Source organism: Schistocerca gregaria, chromosome 7, assembly GCF_023897955.1.
Source record: "Schistocerca gregaria isolate iqSchGreg1 chromosome 7, iqSchGreg1.2, whole genome shotgun sequence".
In the NCBI taxonomy this organism is placed as follows: Eukaryota; Metazoa; Arthropoda; class Insecta; order Orthoptera; family Acrididae; genus Schistocerca; species Schistocerca gregaria.
Window position 1 is genome coordinate 418,837,421 of NC_064926.1, and position 26,387 is coordinate 418,863,807.

Consider the following 26,387-nt stretch of genomic DNA (forward strand, 5'->3'; position numbering starts at 1 on the left):
GTTTTGCCATTTGGGAACCAAAATAACTGATGATGGCCAAAGTAGCGAGGATATAAATATAGAGTGGCAATGGCAAGAAAAGTATTCTGAAGAGGAGAAATTTTTTAATATCGCATATACACTACTGGCCATTAAAGTTGCTACACCAAGAAGAAATGCAGATGATAAACGGGTATTCATTGGACAAATATATTAGAACTGACATGTGATTACATTTCCACGCAATTTGGGTGCATACATCCTGAGAAATCAGTACCCAGAACAACCACGCCTGGGCATTGAGTCGAACAGAGCTTGGATGGCATGTACAGGTACAGCTGCCCATGCAGCTTCAACACTATACCACAGTTCATCAAGAGTAGTGACTGGCTTATTGTGATGAGCCAGTTGCTTGGCCACCATTGACCAGACGTTTCAATTGATAAGAGATCTGGAGAATGGGCTGGCCAGGGCAGCAGTCGAACATTTTCTGTATCCTGAAAGGCCCGTACAGGACCTATAACATGCGGTCGTGCACTATCCTCCTGAAATGTAGGGTTTCGCAGGGATCGAATGAAGAGTAGAGCCACGGGTCGTAACATATCTGAAATGTAACGCACACCGTTCAAAGTGCCGTGAATGCGAACAAGAGGGGACCGAGACGTCTAACCAATGGCACCTCATACCACCACGCCGGGTGATACACCAGTAGGGTGATGACGAAACACGCTTCCAATGTGCGTTAACCGCGATGTCACCAAACGCGGATGTGATCTTCATGATGCTGTAAACAGAACCTGGATTTATTCGAAAAAATGATGTTTTGCCATTCGTGCACCCAGGTTCGTCGTTGAGTACATCATTTCAGGCGCTCCTGTCTGTGATGCAGCGTCAAGGGTAACCGCAGCCATGATCTCCGAGCTGACAATCCATGCTTCTGCAAACGTCGTCGAACTGCTCGTGCAGATGATAGTTGTCTTGCAAATGTACCCATCTATCGACTCAGGGATCGAGACGTGGCTGCACGATCCGTTACAGCCATGTGGTTAAAATGCCTGTCATCTCGACTGCTAGTGATACGAGGCCGTTGGGATCCAGCACGGCGTTCCGTATTGCCCTCCTAAACCCACCGATTCCATATTCTGCTAACAGTCATTGGATGTCGACCAACGCGAGCAGCGTTGTCGCGATACGATAAACCGCAATCGCGACAGGCTACAATCCCACCTTTATCAGAGTCGGAAACTTGATGGTACACATTTCTCCTCCTTACACGAGGCATCATAACAACGTTTCACCAGGCAACGCCGGTCAACTGCTGTTTGTGTATCAGAAATTGGTTGGAAACTTTCCTCATGTCAGCACGCTGTAGATGTCGCCACCGGCGGCAACCTTGTGTGAATGCTCTGAAAAGCTAATCATTTGCATATCACAGTTACTTCTTCCTGTCCGTTGAATTTTGCGTCTGTGGCTTGTCATCTTCGTTGTATAGCAAATTTAATGGCCAGTAGAGTAGATTTAAGTGTTAGCAAGTCTTTTCTGAAAGTATTTGTATGGAGTGTAGCTATATGTGTAAATGAAACATGGACTTTAATCAGTTTAGACAAGCTTTTGAGACTTGGTGCTACAGAAGAATGCTAAAGATTAGATGGGTAGATCACGTAACTAATGAGGAGGTACCCGAGTAGAACTGGGGAGAAGAGAAATTTGTGGTACAACCTAACTAAAAGAACGGATCACCAGTTTAGTACTGGAGGGAAGCGAGGGGAGGAGTAAAAATGGTAGAAAGAGCCCAACAGGTGAATACAGTAAGCAGATTTAGGAGAATGTGGGGTACACTAGTTACTTGGAGATGAAGAGGCTTGCACAGGATAGAGTAGTATGGAGAGCTGCATCAGACCAGTCTTTGGACTATAGACCACAACAACAACACTAATTAATAATAAGACTGGTACATGTGTGGCCTGAGGTACTGCCTCAGTGTTACTATTGGCTCTTGAGCAAAAAAGTTTGACAGCCACTATACTAGATGAAGTTTAGCCAGTTTCAAACATAGAATAAAAGTGCCTTCCGAGCTAGTGCCATACTGAAATTACATGTGTGAACTCTCAGTTTTCAGTAAAGCAATTTCTCTTATGCCACAAAAGTTCAACTTGATTGTACTTTGTTGCGCCACTTTCCTTCCACCACTCCCCCCTAGTGGTAGTATTCCGAAACACTAGTTACCTGTCGCAGTTGTCGTAGAGTAATTACGGCTAAGTGATCCAGACTATTGTCTTTCAAAAGATTGCAGCTGCTGAGAATGCACCTTAGTGCTTTCGAACGGTGCACTTCATATATACAAGATTCCACTCACTGCACTTACCCGGGGCTTCCATTACTGGATTTCCTAAACCGATTGTGGTTAGAAAACTCTCCAGTACTGGTTCTGGAAATGCTGTTCTAGTGTTGTTGCTTCCGTATTTCCTAATCGCAATCCATTATAGCTCCGATGTTGTAAATACTTTGATTCCATCAGAGAGGTGGCGTAGCGTCTGTGACGAGAGATTTGTTTTGAAATGGCACGTCAGCAGGGAGAGGTAGACGAATTATTTGATGTCAAAAATTCATTTTACATTGGAAACTATCAACAGTGTATAAATGAAGCTCAGAAACTTAAGGTAAGAACAAATATAGACTTTTTCTGGTTGTTTACCTGACTTTGTTTTCTTTAACCTGAGAAAATCATGTAACTTAATATATGATCGACCCACCGCCCCGACCACATTGCAAATAACTATAAACCATAATTTTATCAGTGTGTGCTACTGGAGTTTTACTGTCTTGATGGCTTTTTTTCATGACACGTTCGTTGTCACGTTACCTCGAATTTGTTTACATCAACAAACTTGAATAAAGAATCGCCAAATAACGTAAGTTCACTGACCCATTGTTTAGTTACAATTATTGTATCTCCTTAGCTGTTGTGGTAGGCCTATTACTAACAAATGAAGTTTGGAATAGATTAGTGAATTAGTATCTCTCCTTCCCTGCCATCCTCAGTTTCGGTCTTCATTTTTCCCCTGCAACAGAAAAATTATGGAAGCGTAAATTGTGTCATTGCACTGGAAATGCAGTTCTCCCAAATTGCGTTCTGAAAGAAAGAACACTCACGCACAGAGACGCAGGGAGGGAGAGCATAGTCTTACTAATTACAAGGCGTTAGAGGCCTTCTATCTATGTTACCACACGTTAAAAGTACCATTATGGTATTACATAACAGCAAAGAGAACTCTGCATTAATATTAAATCTTACACTAAATATCTCTCAGCCCTGAGCTATTGCAGCCTAAGGGAGAACCCCAAAATAACAGGTTGTACCAAGTGGAGATCAAATACTCATTTTCAAATGTGGATAATTACCACTGACTGTAGTGTGTTTCATGTATCCAGAATTGTTCTCGGGCTGCATGCAAACAGTCTTTCAGCAAGTGTGACAAAACAGATGGAGAAAGGTAACATCCAAATATCTACAATTTAGTGTAGCAAGAAAATAGAAATATTCACCAACCACAAGAAACCAACACTGTCCACTGCCATAAAAAGATTAGTGAAAAGTCATCTATTGGTCATGTCTTGAGGTTCCTATCTTCACCACGTTGATGTCATTGGTATATTGGCACCTTCTTGCATTGTTTACTAAATCCTACATAAATTGTGGATTTGCTATCAGGTTCATAAAACCTTGGTAACTGCACTGTGATTAGAATTCTTTCTGATAATCATTAATCCAGCGTTCCAGTATATCAAATCTCTTAATACACATCACGCTTTTATTCTATTTAACTTGTAGAAAAATTGTACTTGCACGCTCCAAGAGAATACTCGCAAGAGGAAAACATTTGCATCCACCTATTAGCAAAGTTAACAGTAGTGAGAAAAAAAGTTAAGTATCAAACAAAATCAAAGAGTACTGTAGTATTTAAATCAGTCACTTTCCTGTAGCTTCCATGAAGTGAGATTGATGACCTTTTTGTCAGATTGTGGTTTACTGGTGCTAACTTTTACTGTTCATTTGGCATAGTCCATATCAACTCAGGCAGACTAGGAAAAAATCTTACTTTCATAGTCTTGGATGTTATTGGATTTAGCGTATGTTGAAATGAAGGTCTAAGTAAGGAACACACATTTTTTTGTTTTCTCCAAAAAACTTTCTGCTCCGAGATACAGCCCTCTAAAGATGACACTAGGCACACCATTTTGAAGATGCAAATTTTGCAAAAAAATTTAAAATGTTGTATCTTTCGAACAATTCTAGATTTATTATTTTTTTTATTTGAAAGATAATTGCTTTATGATTACAAAGAAATCCTCCATTTGGACTTATCTGTCAAAGTTCTTTCAATATAGCATTCTGAACTTCTTTGACAATTTATGGATTTTTTTTTCAAAAATGCCAATCCATAAAATTTTGATTTTTTTCTGTTGATTAGAACCATATAGTCCACATTCCCAGAAAAAGAGAACTTCCACTTTTAGATTGAACAGGTTTTATAAACAATTGAAATGTTTGTCATACATAGAACCTGTTTTATTACCACATTATCACATAACAGGCTCATAAGAATCAAAACCTAGCCTTATTTAACATAATTTTAGTTTCAAAAGCTTAGTAAGAGACTCATTTTTCAAGCATTTTAAATGGTTCTAAAATGTATGTGAAAGGTCCAAACACTTAAAGGTTTCAAGTTTTACAACTTCTGTGCAGTCTGTTTTGCACTGAAATTAGCTAGTCAATGAACTAAATATGTTTTTCACTGCTTCAGTATCTTCCTTTGATAGTGATACCTTCCTGTTGAACCAACAGGAACTGGAGCACTTACAGTCTTCAAAACATTGTGAACAGGAAGTGAGCACTCATGGTGGTGTTGCTGTCCTTCAGCTGGAAACCTATATCCAGCAGCTGGTCCATGTGGTAGCATATAGTTCACTACAATATCGTTAACTGGTGTCGATAATCTCTGCAATCCACCAGTCACAGTCATACGTACACATGCCACAAACATCCCCCTTCTCAGGTTGTGAATCTGAATATTATCCTGCTGTTCCTGAGGTGTTGGCCGAACAAACAAAATTTCTTCTTTCTTGCTCTTTTAAAGTGCGCGCAGTAAGTGTCCGGCCATCACTTTGACTCCAAAAATGTGTTTTCCGAATTCCTTTAATGTGAATAGTTTGTTTGGACCATTCTTCTTTTTTCTGCTGACGGAATTCTTCGATTTCCTCTTTGGACAAAAGAATGAGGGCTGTGAATGTGTAAGATGTCACAACTCTCATAAAATCCTGAGCATTGTGAATCACAACTGTACTTGGTCTGGAAAGATTATTGTTTGTAGCATGGTGCTTCAGCAGGCCTCCTACATCATCACAAGGCCCGTAACCAGTAGCACTGTATACCCAGTCAGTGGGCACAAGCAACTTTCTCAATTCAAACAGCTAGTAACCATTTATAAAATGACTAGGAGCACCATCATAAATAGTGATGATCTTCTCTGCTCCTGTTTGCAGTTGAAGAATTTTGCACATTGCTAGCAAAGCATGTGTTGAGTTGTGACCTGTGTCATCATTCATAACTGCAACACTTGTGGTCTTGTTTTGAAAATATGTCAATTCTGTAAAAATTGAAACCTGGTCATTACACCTATGATACCTTTGTACCTCTTGTGGGAGAACTACAGACCAGATCTAAGCAAAATCACAGTGAAGCGCTAAACATAGTTCTTCAGTCTGTACACACCCTTTCACGTATGCAATGTGGTGTTGTTGCAGTTTCTTCAGATGTTGGTGTGTTACTGCTTTCACTGACCATTTACCAAGCTCAGCAATGAAATTGTCAAAGGCAACAGTTTTCTTAATTAGTTCATTTTTGGCCCATGTCACATATGTAATTTCTGCAGTTATCTGCTACTTCTTTACAGACAGTCCTCCCTTTCCAGGGCAGTCACCACATTGTTGAAACAAACAAGTCTATCGCTTTATGTCACAGATTACTAATGAGTCATATGTCACAGATTACTAATGAGTCATATGTCACATGCTCCATTAAGTTTTTCAAAGTTACCACACAAAGTCCAAAATTCGCATAGTACACACATAAACAGGCATCCGTGGGTGAGTGTGGAACTAATATTATGTCGTAGTGCATAAAATTTTGCTCTTCCAATATTTGAAGTTTTAGAGTTGCTGTTATAAAATGTAAAAGTTCCTTTAATACTGAAAGTCATGTACCTCTTCACTGTCACAACTTTTTGACCATCAACTGTTACAGTTATGGATTTTTTTTTTTTTTTTTTTTTTTTTTTTTTTTTTTTTTTTTTTTTTTCCCCCGCTCTGGAGAGTACAGTTGTATTTATCTTCCATATAAAATGACGATCTTCCAAAGACTCCTTTTACAGACCTCTCATTTCTTGAGTTGTCTACCATGTACTTTGATACTGATGGAACATGATTCAAAATTGTTTTCTTTGAAAATATCTTTTGAATAATAGTTAAAACTTGCACTTTTTTGCATGTGGATGCCCAATATTCAACAGCTGAATTGATATTTGTGTAAAATTCCTGGCAAGAAGTGCAAGAGTGCTGTGGTTCATTTTCTTCTGAAGATGAAATTTCTACTTTGAAGAGTGTGGTCAGTTTTGCTGTAGTATTCATCCATAGCTTTAGTAATTTTTCTGCACTTTCTTGAGGGATATAGCTTGTGGTTCGATTTCACTGACCATGGTTTCTTAACATGACTAACACCTACCTCTGTAGTTGCCTGGTGCACAGTATTTAATCCTTCCGCTGTTGTTGCAAAATTTGCACCATTGGAGGCTTCATCTTGTTCAGATACTAACATTGTTGTTATGCTGCCAAAACATTTAGAACACACAAAGTTGTCACTGGGAACATCTTCACTTTGAAAAGAGTCTTCAAATGAGAACACTTATTCCCAACCTGAACAAAGTCTGTTTCTTTGTTTGTCATATATATATCACTCTTTTATCAATATGCAAATAGCCAGCACACTTCACCCTCCTGTGACCCCAGTCAGAAGACATTTTGAATAGTCCTTTTCACAAAACACATTGCGACTATGTCAACTTGCAAATTCCTCATGAAAACACAAACTCACTGGATGGTCTCAGATTTCTTAGAAGCCTTTTCACAAATTAGCCTTGAACAACTGCAATACAGAAACCTGCAATGAACAACCATGACAAAGAAACTGACAAGAAACTACAAGAAAGTGTAAGAAATAACTGCAACCATGAAAGTGAAAAGAGATAACTGCAACAAAGACAATAGAAATAGACATTGTAAGAGAGAAATTAGTAAGAAATAACTTCAATGAAAACATACATTACCCTCGAGTGGGGAAAAAAAAAACTGTCCAACTTAAAAGTGAAAGCTCTCCTGTACAGAGAATATAGTACTACATGGTACTAATCAACAGAAAAAATCTAACTTTTCTTGTTTGACAGTTTTGATAAAAAATGTTCCTGTAAATTTAAAAAAAATTCAAAATGCGATAGTAAAAGAACTTTGACAGATATGTCCAAATGGAGGAAACCATTGTAATCATAAAGCATTTATCTTCCAAATAAAAAAAACTCTAACAAAATATCTAGAACTGTTACAGAGATACAGCATTTTTTTTTTTTTTTTAATCCGAAATTCGCGTCTTCAGAATGGTGTTCACAGTGCCATCTTTGGAGGCCTGTATCTCGGGGCAGGAATTTTTTTGGAGAAAACAAAAAATGATGTGTTTCTTACTTACTCCTGAATTTTAGAGTGACGTAATCCCCTACACAACTCTGTCGTGCACCCCACCACCACATTCGCATCCAATCTCCTTTAGTGTTTTGATGAAGGAATTTGTATTTCAAAGTTGAAGGGTGCCATGTGAGTTGATGTAATTTCTTATCTTTTTATGAAGTTACACCTTTACTGTGGCAAATAAGTGAATCCAGAAGCTAATATCAAACCCCGGATTTTCGTTCACTTAGTAATTATCTAACAAATGAAATGACTGTATTTTAATTGGAATATTAACTTGCTAAACATATTTGTCCATTATGATGTAAGTAAAGTGACAAATTTATAAAAGATGTAACTGCAACAGGGTTATAGATATAAAAAGTAGTGATATCATTTGTAGTTATCAGAGTCTTAGATTGTCCCAGTATCATGGGAAAGAGAGGCAGATAATAGAAGCACGAAAAAGAAAGAATAAGAGACACAAGTATTGGAGAAAATTGGAGCTGATCTAACAAATGACTCAGGAGAGATACGAATGAAGGAAAGGAGTGTTAATACCTTGAAAACGACTAATTTATTTTTATTGCTTTTTAATCTAAAAACTTTTACATCTACCTCCCCAAAGACAAAGTGCAGCACTTTTTTTTCTCTCTCTGTAAAATAGGAAGTGTGTTGTAACAGTTAGCTTTATTGTGGTGGTTTATGTCTCCTTAATTATGATTATTTATTGCTGCCCAAATTACAGGTGTCAAATCCAGCATTGCAGACTGAGCGTGACTCCTTCTTGTACAGAGCTTACATAGCGCAAAAGAAGTATCGTGTTGTTATCGATGAAATCAGTGCAGCATCTCCTGCTGAACTACAGCCACTGAAAGTACTTGCTGAATACTTCAGTGACAAACATAAAAGGTTTGTATTAGTGCCCTCAACAGATTTATGAAAGTATAGTTCGGCCATGTGATTACTGTGTTTCTTGTGTTTTCATTTCAGACTTTCAATCGTAACAAAGTTAGATGATCAAACATCTGGCAACATAGATCCCAAAAATGTGAATTTCATAATATCAGCAGCAACTATATATTATGAAGAAGAAAACTTTGATTCAGCTCTGAGAATCTTGCATAATACAGATCATTTGGAATGGTAAGCAATACCGAAATGTTTTCATCATTAACTGTAACTCAGTGATTGTTTTCTATAATAGTTTGCGCGTTTTAAGCAATAATGAAGTGTGTTCAGAATTAACTATAGCTGAACGATATATTGTTTTTATAATGGTTTCCACATTTTCAGCTCAGCACTTATGCTGCAGATATACCTAAAAATGGATCGCCCAGATCTTGCACAAAAAGAATTAAAAGTCATGCAGGAGAAGGATGATGATGCTACTTTGACTCAGTTGGCACAGGCGTGGGTTAATATCTATATGGTAAGAACTTTGCCGCAACTTTATTACAAGTGTTCTAAAATGCAAACAGATGAGCAAGAGCTGTGTGGTTTTGGATCAGTACAAGTCAGTCGACTTTGGCATGCTCAGGATTTGTTTGGTCTCTTCCAGTCTTGGTGATCTAATACAGAACATTCCACATGTAGCCACTGCAAAATGATTGTTGTGCTATGTTGTCACAAATTAATACTTTTATGAGTCGCAAAGTGATTCCTGTCCCATTGTGGGCAGAGCCAGATACTCTTTTCACTCCTCAGAGAAAGATAAGGTTTAGTACTTAATGGAGTGAAGTTAGAAAAATAACAACATTGCTGAATGTTGTGCGCAGGAGAGCAAAAGTGTTAGTTGCCCTACCCTCTCTCTCAATCAGTGAGATGAACAGTCAGAATAATTTAGAATTTTTGCAAAAATAATAGTGGGAAATCACCAGAAACTATCAGCAAAAAGCGGCAAATTTCATTTCAAATTTTTCAGTTTGTCAGTGCTTTGAAACTGCCTTCCCCTTTGTCTTAATTTCTTTAAAATGGTAATTTTGTGTGTGTGTGTGTGTGTGTGTGTGTGTGTGTGTGTGTGTGTGTGTGTGTGTGTGTGTGTGTGTGTGTGAAAACAACATTGACTTTTTATTGTACGAACTCCTGGGACTGTTTCCCTTAAAAGTCTAGGTCCGCAGGATAGTGGTAGACTTTCTGGAGCCACATGTGCAGTTGTGTAGTGTAGGATCCCACATATTATATGACACCCTGCAATCATTTACACTGGTGGGCTCTCATTTATGAGTAATAAACAAAAATGAATTTCCTGCAATCCAGTAGGAGACTAAAGCACTAGTAACAACATTGATTTTTGAAACTTCCTTGTAGCTTAGTGGTGAGGTTATGTGGCTGGTATGTTAAAAGTTCAAGTCCTTTCATTAACAGCTCTTTTTACTTCTTTGGAGAAGTGTTTCTCATCATTATTTTTGTTCAGTGAACTGTGGCTGCATGTTGTGATACCCACAGAATTGTGTAGATGGTTTTAAAATATCAGTCAAATCCGTGAGAACCTCACTGTGCACAGAGGTCTTTGTTGCTAGAACATTGAGAAATTTTTGATTGACAGTCACATTTCATTTTGGAAATGAAACGTATTAGGGAGGCCACCACAGAATTAATCTCTCAGTAAAACTTAGATAAATAGTAATGACAGTTGTTTTACTACTGGGTCTTTTTTAATTTCAAATGGACTATGAGAACTGATATGGAATTAGTAGCAAGAAACACCATCATTCAACATGAAACTATCTGTTTTGATTTCGCAAATCCTTTAAACTTTCATTATGCTCTCGCCTCAGTTTTTAGTTGTGTAGGCATACAATACACGGCAGTTGATAGCTGGTTTTGTGGCCAGTAGGTGACACTGTCACCACCACTTGAAGCATAAACTGATACGTGAATGCAAACATACCAGGATGGAGACTCACAAAGAGTGAAAACATGTTACATAAAAAACAGGAATAGTACCTTCGATACCATTTTATAATTTAGGGCATCCATGTTCAATAACAACAATGCTGTTGAGGCTACTTTTTCAAGCAGTCATTAGTACCATTGGTACTGCCTTGTGCCAGAATGTTCACGCCCACATTATGCATCTGTTTAAGGCATATATTGTTTTCCATGGAAACAGATAAAAATAAAATTGTGAAGTGATGTAAATACTGTGTGTGTGTGTGTGTGTGTGTGTGTGTGTGTGTGTGTGAGAGAGAGAGAGAGAGAGAGAGAGAGAGAGAGAGAGAGAGATTGTAAATGGCTGTGCTGTTGTGGTTATGATAGCGTTATAGTGTTGAAATTAGTGTTGAGTGTTGAAATTAGCATTGAGCACTATCTTTGTGCAATTGATGAACAGTATGCTTGCTATAGCCCTGTGTCAAAATCAAATCATATGTAGAGTTAGATAAATTTACAATGGAAAGCTATTTGAAAAAAATACATTTGTATGAAATGATGAGCTTCAAATGCAGAGCCTTTGATAGATGGAAGTACAGCATTACCATTAAAGTTCCGGCACAAGTTGTCTATAGTGTGAGCTAGAACCATGTTCCCTATTTTGCAGTGATGTCACATCACTTATTTGTCAGAGACTTTCTTAAAAATGAATTATATGACATTTGAGAAAGAGTATATTTGTTTTAAAATCCAGTCACACTTTATATGATGGAAAAACCTGGACACAATTTCGAGAGACCTGCAGTTTATGTGCACATTAAAGTAAATACTTCTGCTTACAGTATTCTGTTCATAAGGTTTTCTACGTCGGTCCTTTTTTTCTGAAACTTTTGTTGACCTGCTTCTCACTCTGGATTTGGAGCAACTGTATGTTTGTCTGGTGCCCTGTAATATTCTCAATCCTGTCGCATTAGTGTGACCACATATCAAAAGAGTGAGTAAGCATCTTTTGGAGCACAGACATGCAAGAATGGACTCAGTGAGGTTCTGGAAGGTGCCAACAGGGGTGTGGTATCATCCAGTGCTGTGGCCAGCTGTGTTAGGTTACTCAGTTGAGGATCCAAGTTGCAAACAGTTTGATCAAGATGGTCCACAGATTCTTGATTGGGTTTAAATTGGGGGAGTTTGGAAACCAAAGGAGTATGTTAAATTCATCATGGTGCTCTCCGAGCTATGCACACACACTCACAGCTGTGTGACCTGTTGCACTGTCCTGTTGATAGGTGCCATCAAGATGAGGAATGTAGGGACTTGGTCCCCGAGAACAGATGCATACCTTGTGTTGATCCAGTGTGCCTTCCAGAATGATGTCACCCTGGGAATGCCATGACAACTTCCCCAGTCCACGATACTCCCTCCTCAGGACTGGACCCTTCTGTTGATCATACACATCAATGACCATCTTTCTGATGGAGCATAAAATATGATTTATCTGAAAATGCCACCTATAACCATAAGTGGACCTCCATTTGCAGTATTGGTGTGCAAATTAAAGCCTTCGTCGCCAATAGACAGCAGTCACCTTGGCTGCATGAACCGGTGCCTGCTGCAGAGGCCCATAAGCAGCAAGATTCATTTGCTGAATGGCCGTTGAGAAGACACTGTTTTGGTAGCCCTTTCGTTCATCTGAGTAATCAGTTGCTCAGTGGTTGCACATCTATTTTCTTGTACAAATCTGTGCTCATACACACTTCTGCAGCTGTCAGTGCATCCCTGTCATCTATGACCTGTAGTGTACCACAGTTACCTTGACGTCAATTTTAGATAGTGCCATTTTGTCATAAACAGTATACTTTTACCACAGTGGCATGCAAACAGTGTACAGGCTTAGCTGTTTCAGAAATGGCTCCACCCTTGGCCCAAAAGCCAGTGATTAGACCCTTTTGAACATCAGGTAAATCGCTCTGTTTCTGCCTTAGGACAACTGCACTTTTTATATACCCTCCACTGCTAGTGCTGCCACCTGCCATCTGAGAGTTGTTGTTGCATGTTGACTCTGAACATAGATGGTGGTCACATTACAAGGCGTCACATTAAAAGGTGTTTGTGTGTGGATGAAGCACTACTCAGTAAATAAGAGGTGGTGAACAGTGGACAGGAATGTAGAATGGATGAAAAATTCGTTAGCTTTAAGATCAAATCATGCTTGAGAGAGAGAGAGAGAGAGAGAGAGACAGAGAGAGAGAGAGCATTCCTAGCCCCTCCACACACACACACACACACACACACACACACACACACACACACACACACACACACACACACACACACACACAGATCGAAGCCTCCTGAATATGTAGTTGGAGAGAGTGGTGGGCAACTAAAAATTGGTTTAGAGTGAGAAGGTCAACAGTCTAGATGGAATACGGGTAGGAAAAATAATGCGTGCAGAGGAGTTAGCAGACCCCAGCATTGGATGTATTTGTGGTATCCCTTGGAGAAAGAAAGCCAAAAATTGTACATATGGAAAGCAAGGGAAATGTACTTGGAGAAGGATAAGGGAAGATTACAATGGCAAGCTAGGGTGTAGTAGAATAGTAATGGGATGCATGAATCTCATGTAAGGGCGGTATGATGGAAATGGGGTGGGAACAGGTCGTGAGGTGATGACAGATGTAGGACTGGTGATTGAGGCTAATAGGGTTACAACAGTTACTAATAGGATTGCAAAGGTTGGTCACAGAATTCCCAATTGAGCAGTCTAGGAAAACTGCTGTTTTTATGTGTTTTGAACCAGCCATAAAAGTAGAATCACTCTGCAACTGAGAAGTTTGCTTGGCCCAATGCCACAGCTTGTCAGTAACAATTGCAGTTAATAATTTATCATCATACCGTTGGAGGATGAGGTGCAGACGTTACATTAATATGCCAGCTGCTTTCACAGGTTTTGCTTCCTGTGATAAGAGTATGACACTATCAAGGCTGGAATGTGGGTGATTGGAAGATATATTAGTCAGGTCTCACACTTCGGTCTTCCACAGGATACAGCTAACGGGATTGGATACTGTGAGCAGGAGAAGAGCGACAGAGAGTGATATTTTGAAAGTTGAGTGGCCTGTGGATTACATCTGTGAGTGAGGGATGAGGAGGATATGTGGGAGGGTATTTGTTATTTCAGCGTATAATGAGAAGTGACCAAAGCCTTTGTGGTAAATGTGCTTTAAATGTTTCTGTGTAGGGTGATACTGAGACGTGGGGGGTCTTTTTTTTTTTTTTTTTTTTTTTTTTTTTTTTTTTTTTTTTTTTTTTTTTTTTTTTTTTTTTTTTGTGGGTGGTCATTCAATGTTTGAGAGGTGTTGGGTGTGTGTGAACATAAGGCACTGAAGATCTGTTTCCAGACAGTGTTGGGAGAATGGTTTTCTTTCTGTGAAGGCCATGCCAAGACCTTCCCCATACTTTTAGAGGGACTAATTGCCATTGCACATGTGGTGCCTTCATATGGCTCACCTGTATGAGAAGGAAGTTCTGTGTGTCTTGGGCGGCAGTTGTTGAAGTGGATGTACTGTGACTCACTGCTAAGTTTTATTTGAATAGAGGTTATACTGGTCCCCTCAGCAAGGTAGTGCTCAACATCCAAGAAGATTGCACTTGCTGCACTATTGAGGACCAACAAACACAGGTAAAGGAGAAGTTTTGATGTTCTGGAGGAATGAGAATAGGGTGTCTTTGCAAGATATCATCAGTGCATGGGAACAAGGTGAGGGGTTGAGATCCTGGGTGGGCCATGTTTGTTCACATACAGGATTTCACAGGACATTGCATTTGAGAATCTATAACAGTGCTGCACATTTGTTTGCAGGGGATAATTTCAGGAGCACATTAGTTGTGAGTGAGTGTATTGTTACGTCAAAGTTTCCTGGAAATAGATTGCGACTTTGTAGTCAGCTAGTTGTTGGCAGAAGTAATGTTGAGTGATGGTGAACTATGGACATTCGAAATGTTGGTGCAGAGGAAGGTGTTGTTAACAGTGACATGCAAAGCACCAGTTGTTACATGATCAGGATCTACGGAGAGACAATGTGAAGAGGTTAATGTGAACAATATGTTGTAGATTTTGGTCCAAAAGTGTAAGGATTCCTTTAGTTGACATGCAGTGGTGGCACTACCATGTTCTCTGTGACTGGTTTGTTGGTTCCTCATTGTCACCAGAAAATACAGTGTGCTGCAACTGAACTCTCTTTAAGTGACTGCTGGGTTTAGTCAATATCTTCTTTTTTCAAATTCATTTTCAGTGTTTGTGTTGGATTTCATTGTTTTAACTGTCTGTTATTTAACACACAACCATTGATAGTATTGTTTTAAAATTCTGCTTTAACTGTCATGTCATGAAATAATTTTCTCTTTGTGGAACAGTGAATCTGAAGAAGACTGTCAACAGCAAATTCAGCTGAACACTGTAAAAGATGCTGAGCATACTTCAGAAAGCTAATGCAAATAAAATGATGGCCCATCATACCTCATAAACATCATGTTCAACAAGTATGAGTTGAAGTCTTGCACATGACTCTTCAGCATATTAGTGAGGAAAAATGGATTAAAAGGACTTGATGAGGTTTTATTGTTTTGTTATCTTGTGATTTCTGGAAAACATTGCCATTCATTCAGATAGGTATATCGGATAACACTGCACCTATTTTGTGGAGTTACACAGAAAAATTCCAGTTGACACTGCATATCACTGCAGTACTGACTATTCCTCACTTAATGTGTTGGAGATAAGTGAGGGAAAGGTTGTTGCTGATGAACAAAGCAGAATTGTTTTTCTGCTCAATTTTGAAAATTTATTTGTATCTAGTGTTGAACTGATTTAAAGATCCTCACCAGTTTGGCATGTAAATACTACTCAGTTTTCAGTAAAAGTAGTCATGTTATGACCGTAATCTTGTCACAACACCTGTTCTTAAACGGGATGGAATCCACAATCTCCCCCCCCCCCCCCCCCCCCCCATATTCTCACACATAAAGGGTTTGCTTTATGGAGCTTACTGGAGAGTATTAAGTGGAAACAATGTACATATATTTGGTACACAAAGAATTACTGTGTAGAAGTGCGATTCATTACTATAGTCCGTTTATCATAAGAATAAACCTGATGTAAACAAACACAAACGTGATGATTGGTCTTCAGCTGTAGCCCTTGTACATTGGTGGTGTTCCACTCTTGGAAGGAGGTCCAACTTATGTATTAGACATCTTATTACTGTGTCACTGTAAATGAAACTTTGACATTTGATGTATTAATAGCTATCAATGTGTTTCTTAATCACACTTTAGCTAAGTAATTTTTACTTCAAAAATCGTGTACAGTTACAGTTGCTGTAAGCACTGCTTGTGCTCTTGATTGTCTCGCTGTTCATATGTAGTGTGGAAAAGGATGACACTGATTCCAGCTTTGTAGTGAACTGTGTGTGAAACACCGTAATGGATAGAAACAAGTTGTTCTTAATGTATTTTAAAACATTACAGAGGAACATCAGCTTTGACATTTTTCAAAAAACACTTTATAATAAATATAAGAATAAATACGCAATTTTCATTCGTGGCGTAGTCGGTATCGTCGTTATTCAATAATCGAGTGGTCTGGTGGGTGACGGTTCAGAACCCATTGTGATCCATAATTTTTTTTAGTTCAGTTTGAATATCTAAATCATTTAAATATGAAATTTATCAAATATTTGATAATTAACTCATATTTAACGATAATTTTTTCAAGAAAAATGCTTGTCTTTTAGTTTTTAACCACATATCACACAAAAAATTCTGGTTTTCATTGCAAGTACACATTCTTAATTATCAATATTTTAAAATAGATTTTTGAAGATCTGTAAATTAAGAAAACATTTCACTATTAAATTTTATGGAGAAAAATAAAAAATCAAATACTTGTTGTTAGACTGCCCATTGTTTTTGTAGGACAGATGTGGTCTCACACAATCCAGAGTGGTAAGTGTTGTAAAAAAAATGGAATACAATAATTTTCACAGTGTCGTGCACACTGTACAAATGATGCATTTTTACATTTGTCACCTTAACACAGCAATCTGAGACCAATGGAATTGATGTGGAGCAAAGTTAAGGGATCTGTCGCAAGAAATAACAAGACTTCATGGAGTCCAATATGGAAGAAGTTCAAAGATTACCAAACAACTGACTGTAATACATTCAGTGACTTAAATATTTAACTATGTGGTGAAATCCCAGCAGTGCAGTTTTATGCCACAGGTAGCTTGTGCAAAAAAAAACTACCCTTGTTCAAGTTATGAATTTTCATCACCCTTCTTTTTAATCACAGTACTATGTTTGCGAATCGCCTGATTGTACCTTTATTTCCTTATGTTCAAAAATTAAATGACATTCAAGGCTATATTGTTCTCTGCTCATCTCTTTTTACATCTTTACTACAACTGTTCACATCACTGCAGGTTAGTTGGACCAGCTGCCTGGCCATTGCTGTCCAAGTTAAATGTGCCAGTAAAGCTGTTGTCCCGTATTATCGCTGAGTTGATGTACGCGTGAACCTCAACATAAAACATATCCTGGTTGTTGTATTTGACAGTAACCGAGACCGCTTGGCTTCTGTTCCATGTGAAATTAAATCCAATAAGGTTCCAGCAAATGCAGAAAAATACATAGTGCCATGTTTACATGAGGTTTAGTCTTATGATGAACAGAGTATAGTTTTAGATGAATTTATTCACTTAAAAAAATACATCAGATATGACATACACTTATCTGTTTGTGACGTTACACAGTTACTGTTTAGTAGAAGTAGGTGAAATGAGTCTTTAGCATTTGTGCTAGCTAGCACTAAATAATGCACAAGCAGATGGAATATGCCAGCTGAAGCAATATGACTTTTGATATAATTAACACATTGATTGTCATGATAAAATTGGTACCATGCGTTGCTATGCCACATTGAAATCACGAATATTACTTCTGAAGCCAAATAGATTTTTTTAATGAGATGTCTTCTTTTGAACATGTAGAATTAAGTTGGTTGATAAAATGTCAATTTATGACTGATCTGGACAGATAACAGGTGTGAGCCATATATGGTTCACATGGCCCAACAACATTTTAGGCACAATTATAATCTGTGGCACATGTGTCTCACACTATTTAAAACCACATAGGAAAAAAAAAAATCGTTTTTGAAGGAATGATTGAAATGATTAATTTATTTGATTATATTAGCTGCATATAATATTATTTACAATTTTTTTAACTTGGTCTGGCAGTGTTCATGAATAAAGATCTCGGAATATTCTACTTCAATACAGCATTTTCAATATCACTAAACCACTTGTTGCACATAAAACTGTCACATTTATTGCATTAAGTGCACACCCTCCTCACTTTCTTAGCAGCATCCTTTCTTTCTTCTGTTCTTCGCAGACTGTTTATAACATCATCTTTGACTGCTCTGCTTTGATCCCTCTACTGTCACAAGGCAATGGCTGTTATCTTCATGGAATGGTTGTAGTGTTGTTCGTGGTTGTGGATCTTTGGCGTTCAATAGCAGTAGAGTCAAGTGCCCCCTGAAAGGAATTATTTGTATGCGAGTATTTGATCCTTTGTTTGCCAAGTTGCACAGCACTTGAGCATTTACAAACATGTTCCATAAAGGATTTCAAAAATGATCTTTCTCTACCATTTAATAGAAGTTAGGAATCACCATGGCCACCAATTGTAAAAATATTGAGTGCTACAAACATGAGTGTTCAGTGGAGCCACCACTTTTAAACCCATAATTGAAACACATTATCTGTGAGCCCTATAAACACAACTCTGCATGTGAAACAGTTATGGCTCACGTGGCCCACAGTACAATGTTTACGTGAACCAAATATGGCTCACCTGGCGTCACAACTCGTGTAACTGTGAGCCACCATTGGCTCATGCGACAGTCACTCTTTTGTGTTCCAGTTATGAATGATTCACAGGAAGTATGATTTTGGAGAGCCTCCATGTGAGCTCAAATCTCTCTCATTTTACGCTTATGTTCATGGTCTTTTCTCAAGATACAGTGTATTGAAAGTTTTCTGGAAACCACAGAATGTGGCTTCGAACTGGGTGTTGATTTCTATTGCTTTCTGGATCTCATAGATGAAGAGAGTGATGATATCTCATCAGGTCCAGCGGCCTTTCCCCTGTTCAGTGATTTTGGTTGCCTTTTTTCTTATTGTCACTTATTTCGATATGTCATTTTGACATTTGTACAATGATTTATAGGAAGAACTGCAATACAATCTTTCTCGGTGTGATAGTTGGTAAAAAGATGCTTAGTATTTCAGACTTCTCTCCATCATCCTTCATTTCACAGTGTACGTGAAAAGTGGCTTCAGTCCACTTATTGATTGAACATAAGACCAAAACTTGATAGAATTTTCTCTGAAGTCAGTGGGAGAATTTTACTTTCAAATTTGTTACACAATTCAAGCAAGGCTCTCCCTGTACTAGTTTTGGTTTTGTCCTTTGTTTGAATTTGAAGTGACTCTCTCTTTGCTTTCATAGCTCCTTTCTAACACAGCTGTCATATCAGGCAGGTTTTTCTCATCCTTCACACCTTTGCATAGCACATACCTGTGTAAGGCATATTGTACAATACTTTCGAATTTTGTCCATTGATGCTCAGCATTTTTGGTCCTGGGGATAATTTTTCATGTTGATCTCTCAAGTAATCTGAAATCTGCTTTTAAATATATATTGCTAAGCAGAAATTTCTTTCTTCCGTTCTTTACATTCTTATTTAGAGCTGTATTCAGTGAGACCGTAACAGCCTTATAATCTCTGATGCCTTGTTCTATGCGAACTGAATTGAGAACTTCAGGCTTGTTTGTGACCGTGAGATCGGCTTGTCAGTTCTCTGATTAGCTGGTCAAGCCAGTTTTCAGATGAAGCATTTAGAACAATTTCACATGATCCCTCATCTTAATCACTTGAGTCTGTCTGTAGATGGTAAATTGAAATCGCCATCTAATACAATAACGTGACCAGAAAAATTACACAAAATCTTCCTCAAGTTTTCCTTCAAATGTTCCACTACTATGGTTCAGAAATTATTGTTCTTTATTGCTCTTTATTCAGTATGAAGTAATGAGTGCTGCCAGCAGAGGATCTCGCATTGGTTCCATATTTCTAGAGTTCCAGAAGCCATATGACACCATTCCTCACAAGTAGCTTCTAATTAAATAGCACTCCTGTGGAGTATCATCTCAATTGTGTGACTGGGTTCATAATTTCTGTCAGAAAGATCACAATTTATGGTAATTTATGGAAAGTCATTGAATAAAATGGATGTGATGTTTAGTGTTTCCCAAGGAATTTTTATTCTGTTGTTCCTAATCATTATTTAGGAGACAATCTAAGCAGTCCTTTTAGATTGTTTGCAGATGATGCTGTAATTTAACATATAGTGAAATCGTAAGATCAAAACCAATTGCAAAATGATGCAGACAAGACATCTGTATGGTGTGAAAAGTGGCAGTTGTCTCTAACCAGTAAAAAATTGGAACCATCAAATAGAAAATGTTGTGGGATGCATGAACCAAAGATTTTGTTTTATTGGTGAAACACTCAGAAGATGCAGCAGTTCTACTAAAGAAGCTGCCTGCACTACCCTTGCCCGTCCCATAGTGGAGTATTGGTGCACGGTACGGGACCCTTACCAGGTGTATTGACAGGGCACGTGAGAAAAGTTCAAAGAAGAGCAGCCTGTTCTGTATTATTGTGGATACCCACGAGTTTCAGTGGCAGTCATTAAAACAAAGGCATTTTTTGTTGAAGCAAGATCTTTTCACAAAATTTAAATCACCAACTCTCTCCGCTGAATGCAAAAATATTTTATTGGTGCATTCCTATATAGGGAGAAATGATCATTGTAATAAAATATGGGAAATCGGAACTCTCACAGAAAGATTTTCGTGTTTTTCCCCACGCACTGTTCAAGCACTTAATGTAAATTGCAGAGTAATTGTGTAGATGCAGTACCTGATCCTTTCTCATTGAGGGAGTTGGTACACTAGTGAAGGCAAACTCTTTTATTGAGTTGTGGTGTTCAAATGTCATAAGCCTGCATTGATTTTTGTTCTGTGATACTTCAAGATCACTTGTGGTGAATTTTGAGATTTTCTTCAGTTGATTGATTCATCCCTCTTTTTGCGAATGACTCGGTTATTAGTCTCTAATGATCTTAACATTGAAAAGTTGTCATATTGTAACATTTCCACCTAACTGCTCCACTTCTTACCACCATTGTCATGACTGTCTTTAGTGCAAGTTGTTGATATTGGCAGCAGAAGACAGCTTTGAACAAGGCTGTGTTTTTCATGACTCAGCTTCTTTTCCTGGTCTTCATATTAGCTTATGTAGTAATTTAATTTGCCTCATTCATGGCAAGTCCAAGTATTTATGCATCTTATTACATTTTATTTCTTTGCTCGTATCGTGAAATGATATTCAGAATAGATTGGCTATTTAAAAAAATCACTTTATTGTATATTTCTATGTATATATTGATTGATATTGTTGCTTATGTTTTTGTATTTGGTTTGTATGATGTTCATAGTTTTTATTTCTTGTATTATTAAGTATATCATCTGTAATGATGTAAAAATAAAACTAGTTTTAGAAAGAGCGGATGACAGGCTGAGGTTCAGTGGATGAATCTGAATGAAATGTAATTCATTTGCAAAGAAAGTGACTTACAAAACACTTATTTGACCAAGTCTTGAGTATTGCTCATCAGTCTGAGATCTTTATCAAATAGGATTGAGAGAGAGAGAGATAGAGAGAGAGAGAGATCCAACAAAGAGTGTTACACAGATGCTCAGCAGTCTTCAGTTGTAGGTTCTAGAAGAAAGGCCTTTGCACAATGGAGAGGTGTAGTGTTGAAATTCAAAGAATGTGTGTTCCAGGAAGAAATTGGCAGTGTAGTGTTTCCTCCCACATAATTCACGTTAAATGATCACAGCAAGAAAATTGGAGAATGTACAAGACATGGGAGTCTTACTCTCAGTTGTTCTTCCTATGCACAATTCATGAATGAATGGAGCGGAGGAAAAGGGGCTGGCCAGGGCAGATTGAAAGTGGTACTAGAAGTACCCTGTGCCACACACCATATAGAAGCTTGTGGGGTATACCTTAGATGTAGAAACATTATTGATATTTTAACACTTTAATTTTCGATTTTCTAGGGTGGTGAAAAGTTGCAAGAGGCGTACTACATATTCCAGGAAATGTGTGACAAATATGTGAGCACACCTTTATTGCTAAATGGTCAGGCTGTCTGCTTTATTGGCATGGCAAAATATGAGGAAGCAGATGCAGCATTGCAGGAAGCATTGGAAAAAGACAGCAATCATCCTGACACACTTATTAACTTGATTGTTCTGTCACAACACATGTCCAAACCAGAAGAGGTAAGTAGTTGCCAAGATCACAAGTATTTATAAATCCAAGTGAGAGTAACTCATGTTGTACAGAAGATAAATGTGTTTACTTTTGTTGTTTTGTTAGTAACAAGTGAAGTGTAAAAATGAATGAAGTGTTTAATTTAATTAAGTATGTTTCACTAATTTTGAGAGTAATCTCATGCTGAGTGGCATGCTCATTGGTTCCATATAGTATTGATAGAAATGTTAGGTATGAATAATCTTTCAAACAGGCTGAACACTCAAAGAAACATTGCTCTTAGAGCTTTGTTTTTAGAGTGACTCTTTCCCTTATCAGCAGATTCATTGTTACACCCAAAAAGTAGGACAATTGTTAGAGAAATATAACAGCAGTTATACCATATTAAGCAAATGCTGATATTTATACATGTTTATCACAATAGTGCAACTACACATTTGCTGAAAGTGGGTATTTTACATTGCTCCATGAGGTTGCACTCGAATACTCATTATACCATGCCATTAAATGAGACAGTTGATTAGTCCCCTTCATTTCATTTCCTTTCTTCCCCCTCCACCTTCAATTTACATAATTTGATGTCTTTTTATTTATTACTTATCAGCCCACAACTCACTGGTAGTGATGCAAGTTGTAAATTTTTATACACATTGTACTTGAACTATTCCTTATTTTCAATATTTAAACCACATGAGCAAGTCAGAGAAGGGAGGAAGAAGTTGAGTAGTGACTTCAAATATATGTCAAAAAATGTACTGTGATAATCATACTTATTTTTACTTTTCAGCCTTCTAAACTTAATGTGGTGGTGCCCTTTTATAATTAGTAGTTGAGGTTTTTTTAATATCTCAGGCACATCATAGTTTGCCAACTTGCTTGTCAATTCTACCCGTAATTAGTACCGGTGATGTTTCATTTTGAAAAGAAGTGTAATGGCAAACAAAACATCACAACACATTTCATGCTTCTTCCGCCTTACGCTGTAAGTGCAAAAGCTGTTAAGCCTGTTCACAGTACCTTTTGAAAGTACCTGATTGTATGGCACTGTAGTACCATTTCCATTACCTTCTGTTAGTTTGTTCTTTTTGATGCTATTTGCCTTTTGTGCAGCTATGAAGTATATATTATCCACAATAGTTTAGTCTTCAAATCACTTATTTCTGCCAACACATGGTACAGAGGCTGGAGTTGTGAGTTCTCATCAGGGGAATGTGCACGTCTATTTATGGTACTAGAATTCTATTTTGGGGTGTTGTTTCTCAAGGGGACCTTGCCCAGACATAAATTTCCTAAATCAGTTTGATGTAGTCATCCAACAAACATGAAATGATTGTGTTTGAAGATCTGTGGAACACTGTTAAGTACAAAATTTTTCATGTGTTTTAACAGAGGCACCATTAGCAGAGTACATAGCATAGAAGTATTATAATTGTGAATTTGCTGGTTTCACTCTCAACTATATCAACATTTTTTACCTTTTATGTATATTTTATATTAACAGGCACTGAATCATAATTTTTAATAAAAATAATTTTTGATTTTCGTTACTAATCACATAAAGTGAGAATTTACAATAAATTAAAATTTGGTACAAAAATGTGAAACATCAAATAAAAAATAAATAATGTTCTTGCTTGTAAAAGATTGCATTGTATAAGACATTTTGCATTGCTGCATAAATTTTAATACTATTTTCAGATGATTACTAAATAGATACAAAATGTTATTTTTTATTTAAAAATTAGGATTCGTTACTTGTTAATCAACATTTGCATTTGAAAATAAATCTAAAATTCAAATAAAACAGAAAGAAACTTCCACATGGGAAAAATATATTAAAAATAAAGATTCCAAGACTTACCAAGCGGGCACCTGCCAGTTGCGAAAGCTTGTAATTCTGTGTGTGTGTTTGTGTGTTTTGTTCATGTGCCTGTCTGCCGGCGCTTTCCCGCTTGGTAAGTCTTGGAATCTTTATTTTTAATAAAATTCAAATAAAATTTTTAAAAAATGATGGTGATAGAAAAAATTGCTACTATCAAGAATTGAACCATCAATTTTGCAGTTGTGACTTCTCTGCTACACACTTAGTTAACAGTGGCTCAAGCCACACAGAGTAGCCCTCCGGTCTGAGGCGCCTTGCCATGGTTTGTGTGGCTACATCTTCTTCTGGAGGTTGGAGTCCTCCCTCGTGTGTGTGTGTGTGTGTGTGTGTGTGTGTGTGTGTGTGTGTGTGTTTTGTCTTTAGCATAAGTTACTTTAAGTTAGATTCAGTAGTGTGTAAGCCTAGGGAGCAATGACCTCAGCAGTTTGGTCCCCTAGGAACTTACACAAATTTCCAAATACCAGTGGCTCCCTTAAAATGTTTGATACAGCACTACAGTGTCTTCAGAAGTGATTTCTTTTTTCAAATTTCTTTGGGAAATGTGTTGTACTGTCTTAGCAGATGATGTCTAGGTGCTGACCTTTCTTCATTAAGTGATGGTAATTGAAGATAATACCTGTTCCTCATCCTTCTTTCTTGTAGCCCGTTGCTTGCTTTACAATTCAGTGACTTTCCAATTGTGTCCTCGAGCAATGAGACTATTTACATATTGTATGCAGAACTGTCATGTGGAACTTGATGTGGAACATACTAAAATTCTTAGTACACTTGGAATAAATCATCTTACACATGTAGTAAAAGGTCCCAGCTGTTTTGTGAGTTGTCAGAGTGAAGGATGGCCTACAAACCAATCATAATTTTACAGTGATTAAGTGAACGTTGTACTGTCGCAACCTGTCTCTGAGGAGTTAGTGTGTTGAGCAAATTTAATGAGTTGCAGTGAGAACTCTGCACAGTTCAGAGGGTGTTGACACAAATGAAGCTTGCAGAAAGGAATTTTCTTGTCTGTGCCACACACAATAGATAAAATAACAAAGAAAATATTGAGTATTCTGAAATGAACGGAAATTAGCTAATTGCCATAGCAGTTCCCAACATTTGTGGGGGATAGGACTAGACGAGACACTGTAACATCTCCATACTTTCCCTTTCAGGGATGAATATCTGTGTGTAAGTGAGAGAGTGAGCAGCCACACTTTCATAGGAACAAGCCTCAGAAATAAACTTTAATATAAGGCCATTGGCTTCCTCATGTTGTGGGAGTATCCAAGGGCTTCTAGTGCTATGTTGAACTGTCATAACAACCCCACTTTGGACTATTGCCTTTAATTTATGAGGCAAATGTCTTTATGCTCTCAATATATACATTAGAGACAATCAAAAATTTTGCATTATTTGCAGTCAATTGTAATTTGTTGGGGCGAGTTAATATGTCAGGATGATTAGCTCCTCTTTTTTTCTCAGTATCAACCAGCTTCTCCCTCCCCCATTCTCGTTTAGCATAAATAATTATGGTATGCTGCTTGTTAATTGTACTTACACATGTTCTGCTAATGGATGAGAGTGAAGATCATAAGATTTTTGCTGTAGCACAACATACTTAAAAACTTTTAAATCAGTGGCTCTATAAAGCACTTTCTTCTCCTTGCACTCTGTGTGGGATTTTTGGAGGAATGGAAAATGATGGGTAGTATTTTTCACAGTTTTGGAAGTATAGTGTTGTAACATTGTGAGACTTTTTGTAGGAGTTGCAGATCTTCTACCTTGGTAAGTCTTATTAACTTAACACTGCCACAGAATTTAATATTTTTATTTTGTTTCAGGTGAGCAACCGCTACTTGAGCCAGCTGAAAGATTCTCATACAGATCACCCATTTGTGAAAGATTACTTTCAAAAAGAAGCAGAATTTGATCGGTTAGCGCAGCAGTTTGCACAAGAATATGCAACTCCTTCATAATGTTATATGTTTAAAATAAATTGATTTAAAAATATTAATTTGAATAAATTTGTACATAAATGGCAAAAACTGTCATTTGCATATTCCTGTTGTGTGAATATTTCCTTGGAGAAGCACACAGATTTCAGAATTTTGGAGTGTGGCAGTTCCAATCCACATCCAGCCATTTTTATTTAAATCCTCCATGGTTTCCCTAAATAAGTTAAAGCAAATCATCTCTCCACTGGAAAGAACATGGTTGATTTCCTTTCCCAACCTGAGTTTTAGCGCCAGCTCTTGTGACCTAATTGTCAAAGGTGCATTAAACCCTAATCATCAGTGTTGTAGTGAGTGTTGCTCTAGATGCATTTGAATGATGGAATTATCATATACACAAGGGAATTCAGAAAAGTAATGCTTCTGAATTTTTTATTCTGTTCTCAGTATCAGTTGAGATTACATGTCAT

General features: G+C 37.6%; 1 protein-coding gene across 1 annotated transcript; it reads left to right on the forward strand.

Moving 5' to 3' along the window:
- Positions 1-2,232: 2,232 nt before the first annotated feature.
- LOC126281839 (coatomer subunit epsilon) lies at positions 2,233-26,010 on the forward strand. The gene is made up of 6 exons (XM_049981090.1): positions 2,233-2,639; positions 8,501-8,664; positions 8,746-8,898; positions 9,049-9,184; positions 21,885-22,109; positions 25,807-26,010. The coding sequence occupies exons 1-6, from the start codon at positions 2,538-2,540 to the stop codon at positions 25,939-25,941; spliced, it is 915 nt and encodes a 304-aa protein (XP_049837047.1). The 5' UTR covers positions 2,233-2,537; the 3' UTR covers positions 25,942-26,010.
- Positions 26,011-26,387: the final 377 nt, after the last annotated feature.

Bases quoted from the DNA above. Each gene is read 5' to 3' on its own strand.
- LOC126281839 (XM_049981090.1), top strand. From the start codon at position 2,538: ATGGCACGTCAGCAGGGAGAGGTAGACGAATTATTTGATGTCAAAAAT. The intron at 8,899-9,048 runs GTAAGCAATACC...CCACATTTTCAG, and splicing joins AATACAGATCATTTGGAATG to CTCAGCACTTATGCTGCAGA. The intron at 22,110-25,806 runs GTAAGTAGTTGC...ATTTTGTTTCAG, and splicing joins ACATGTCCAAACCAGAAGAG to GTGAGCAACCGCTACTTGAG.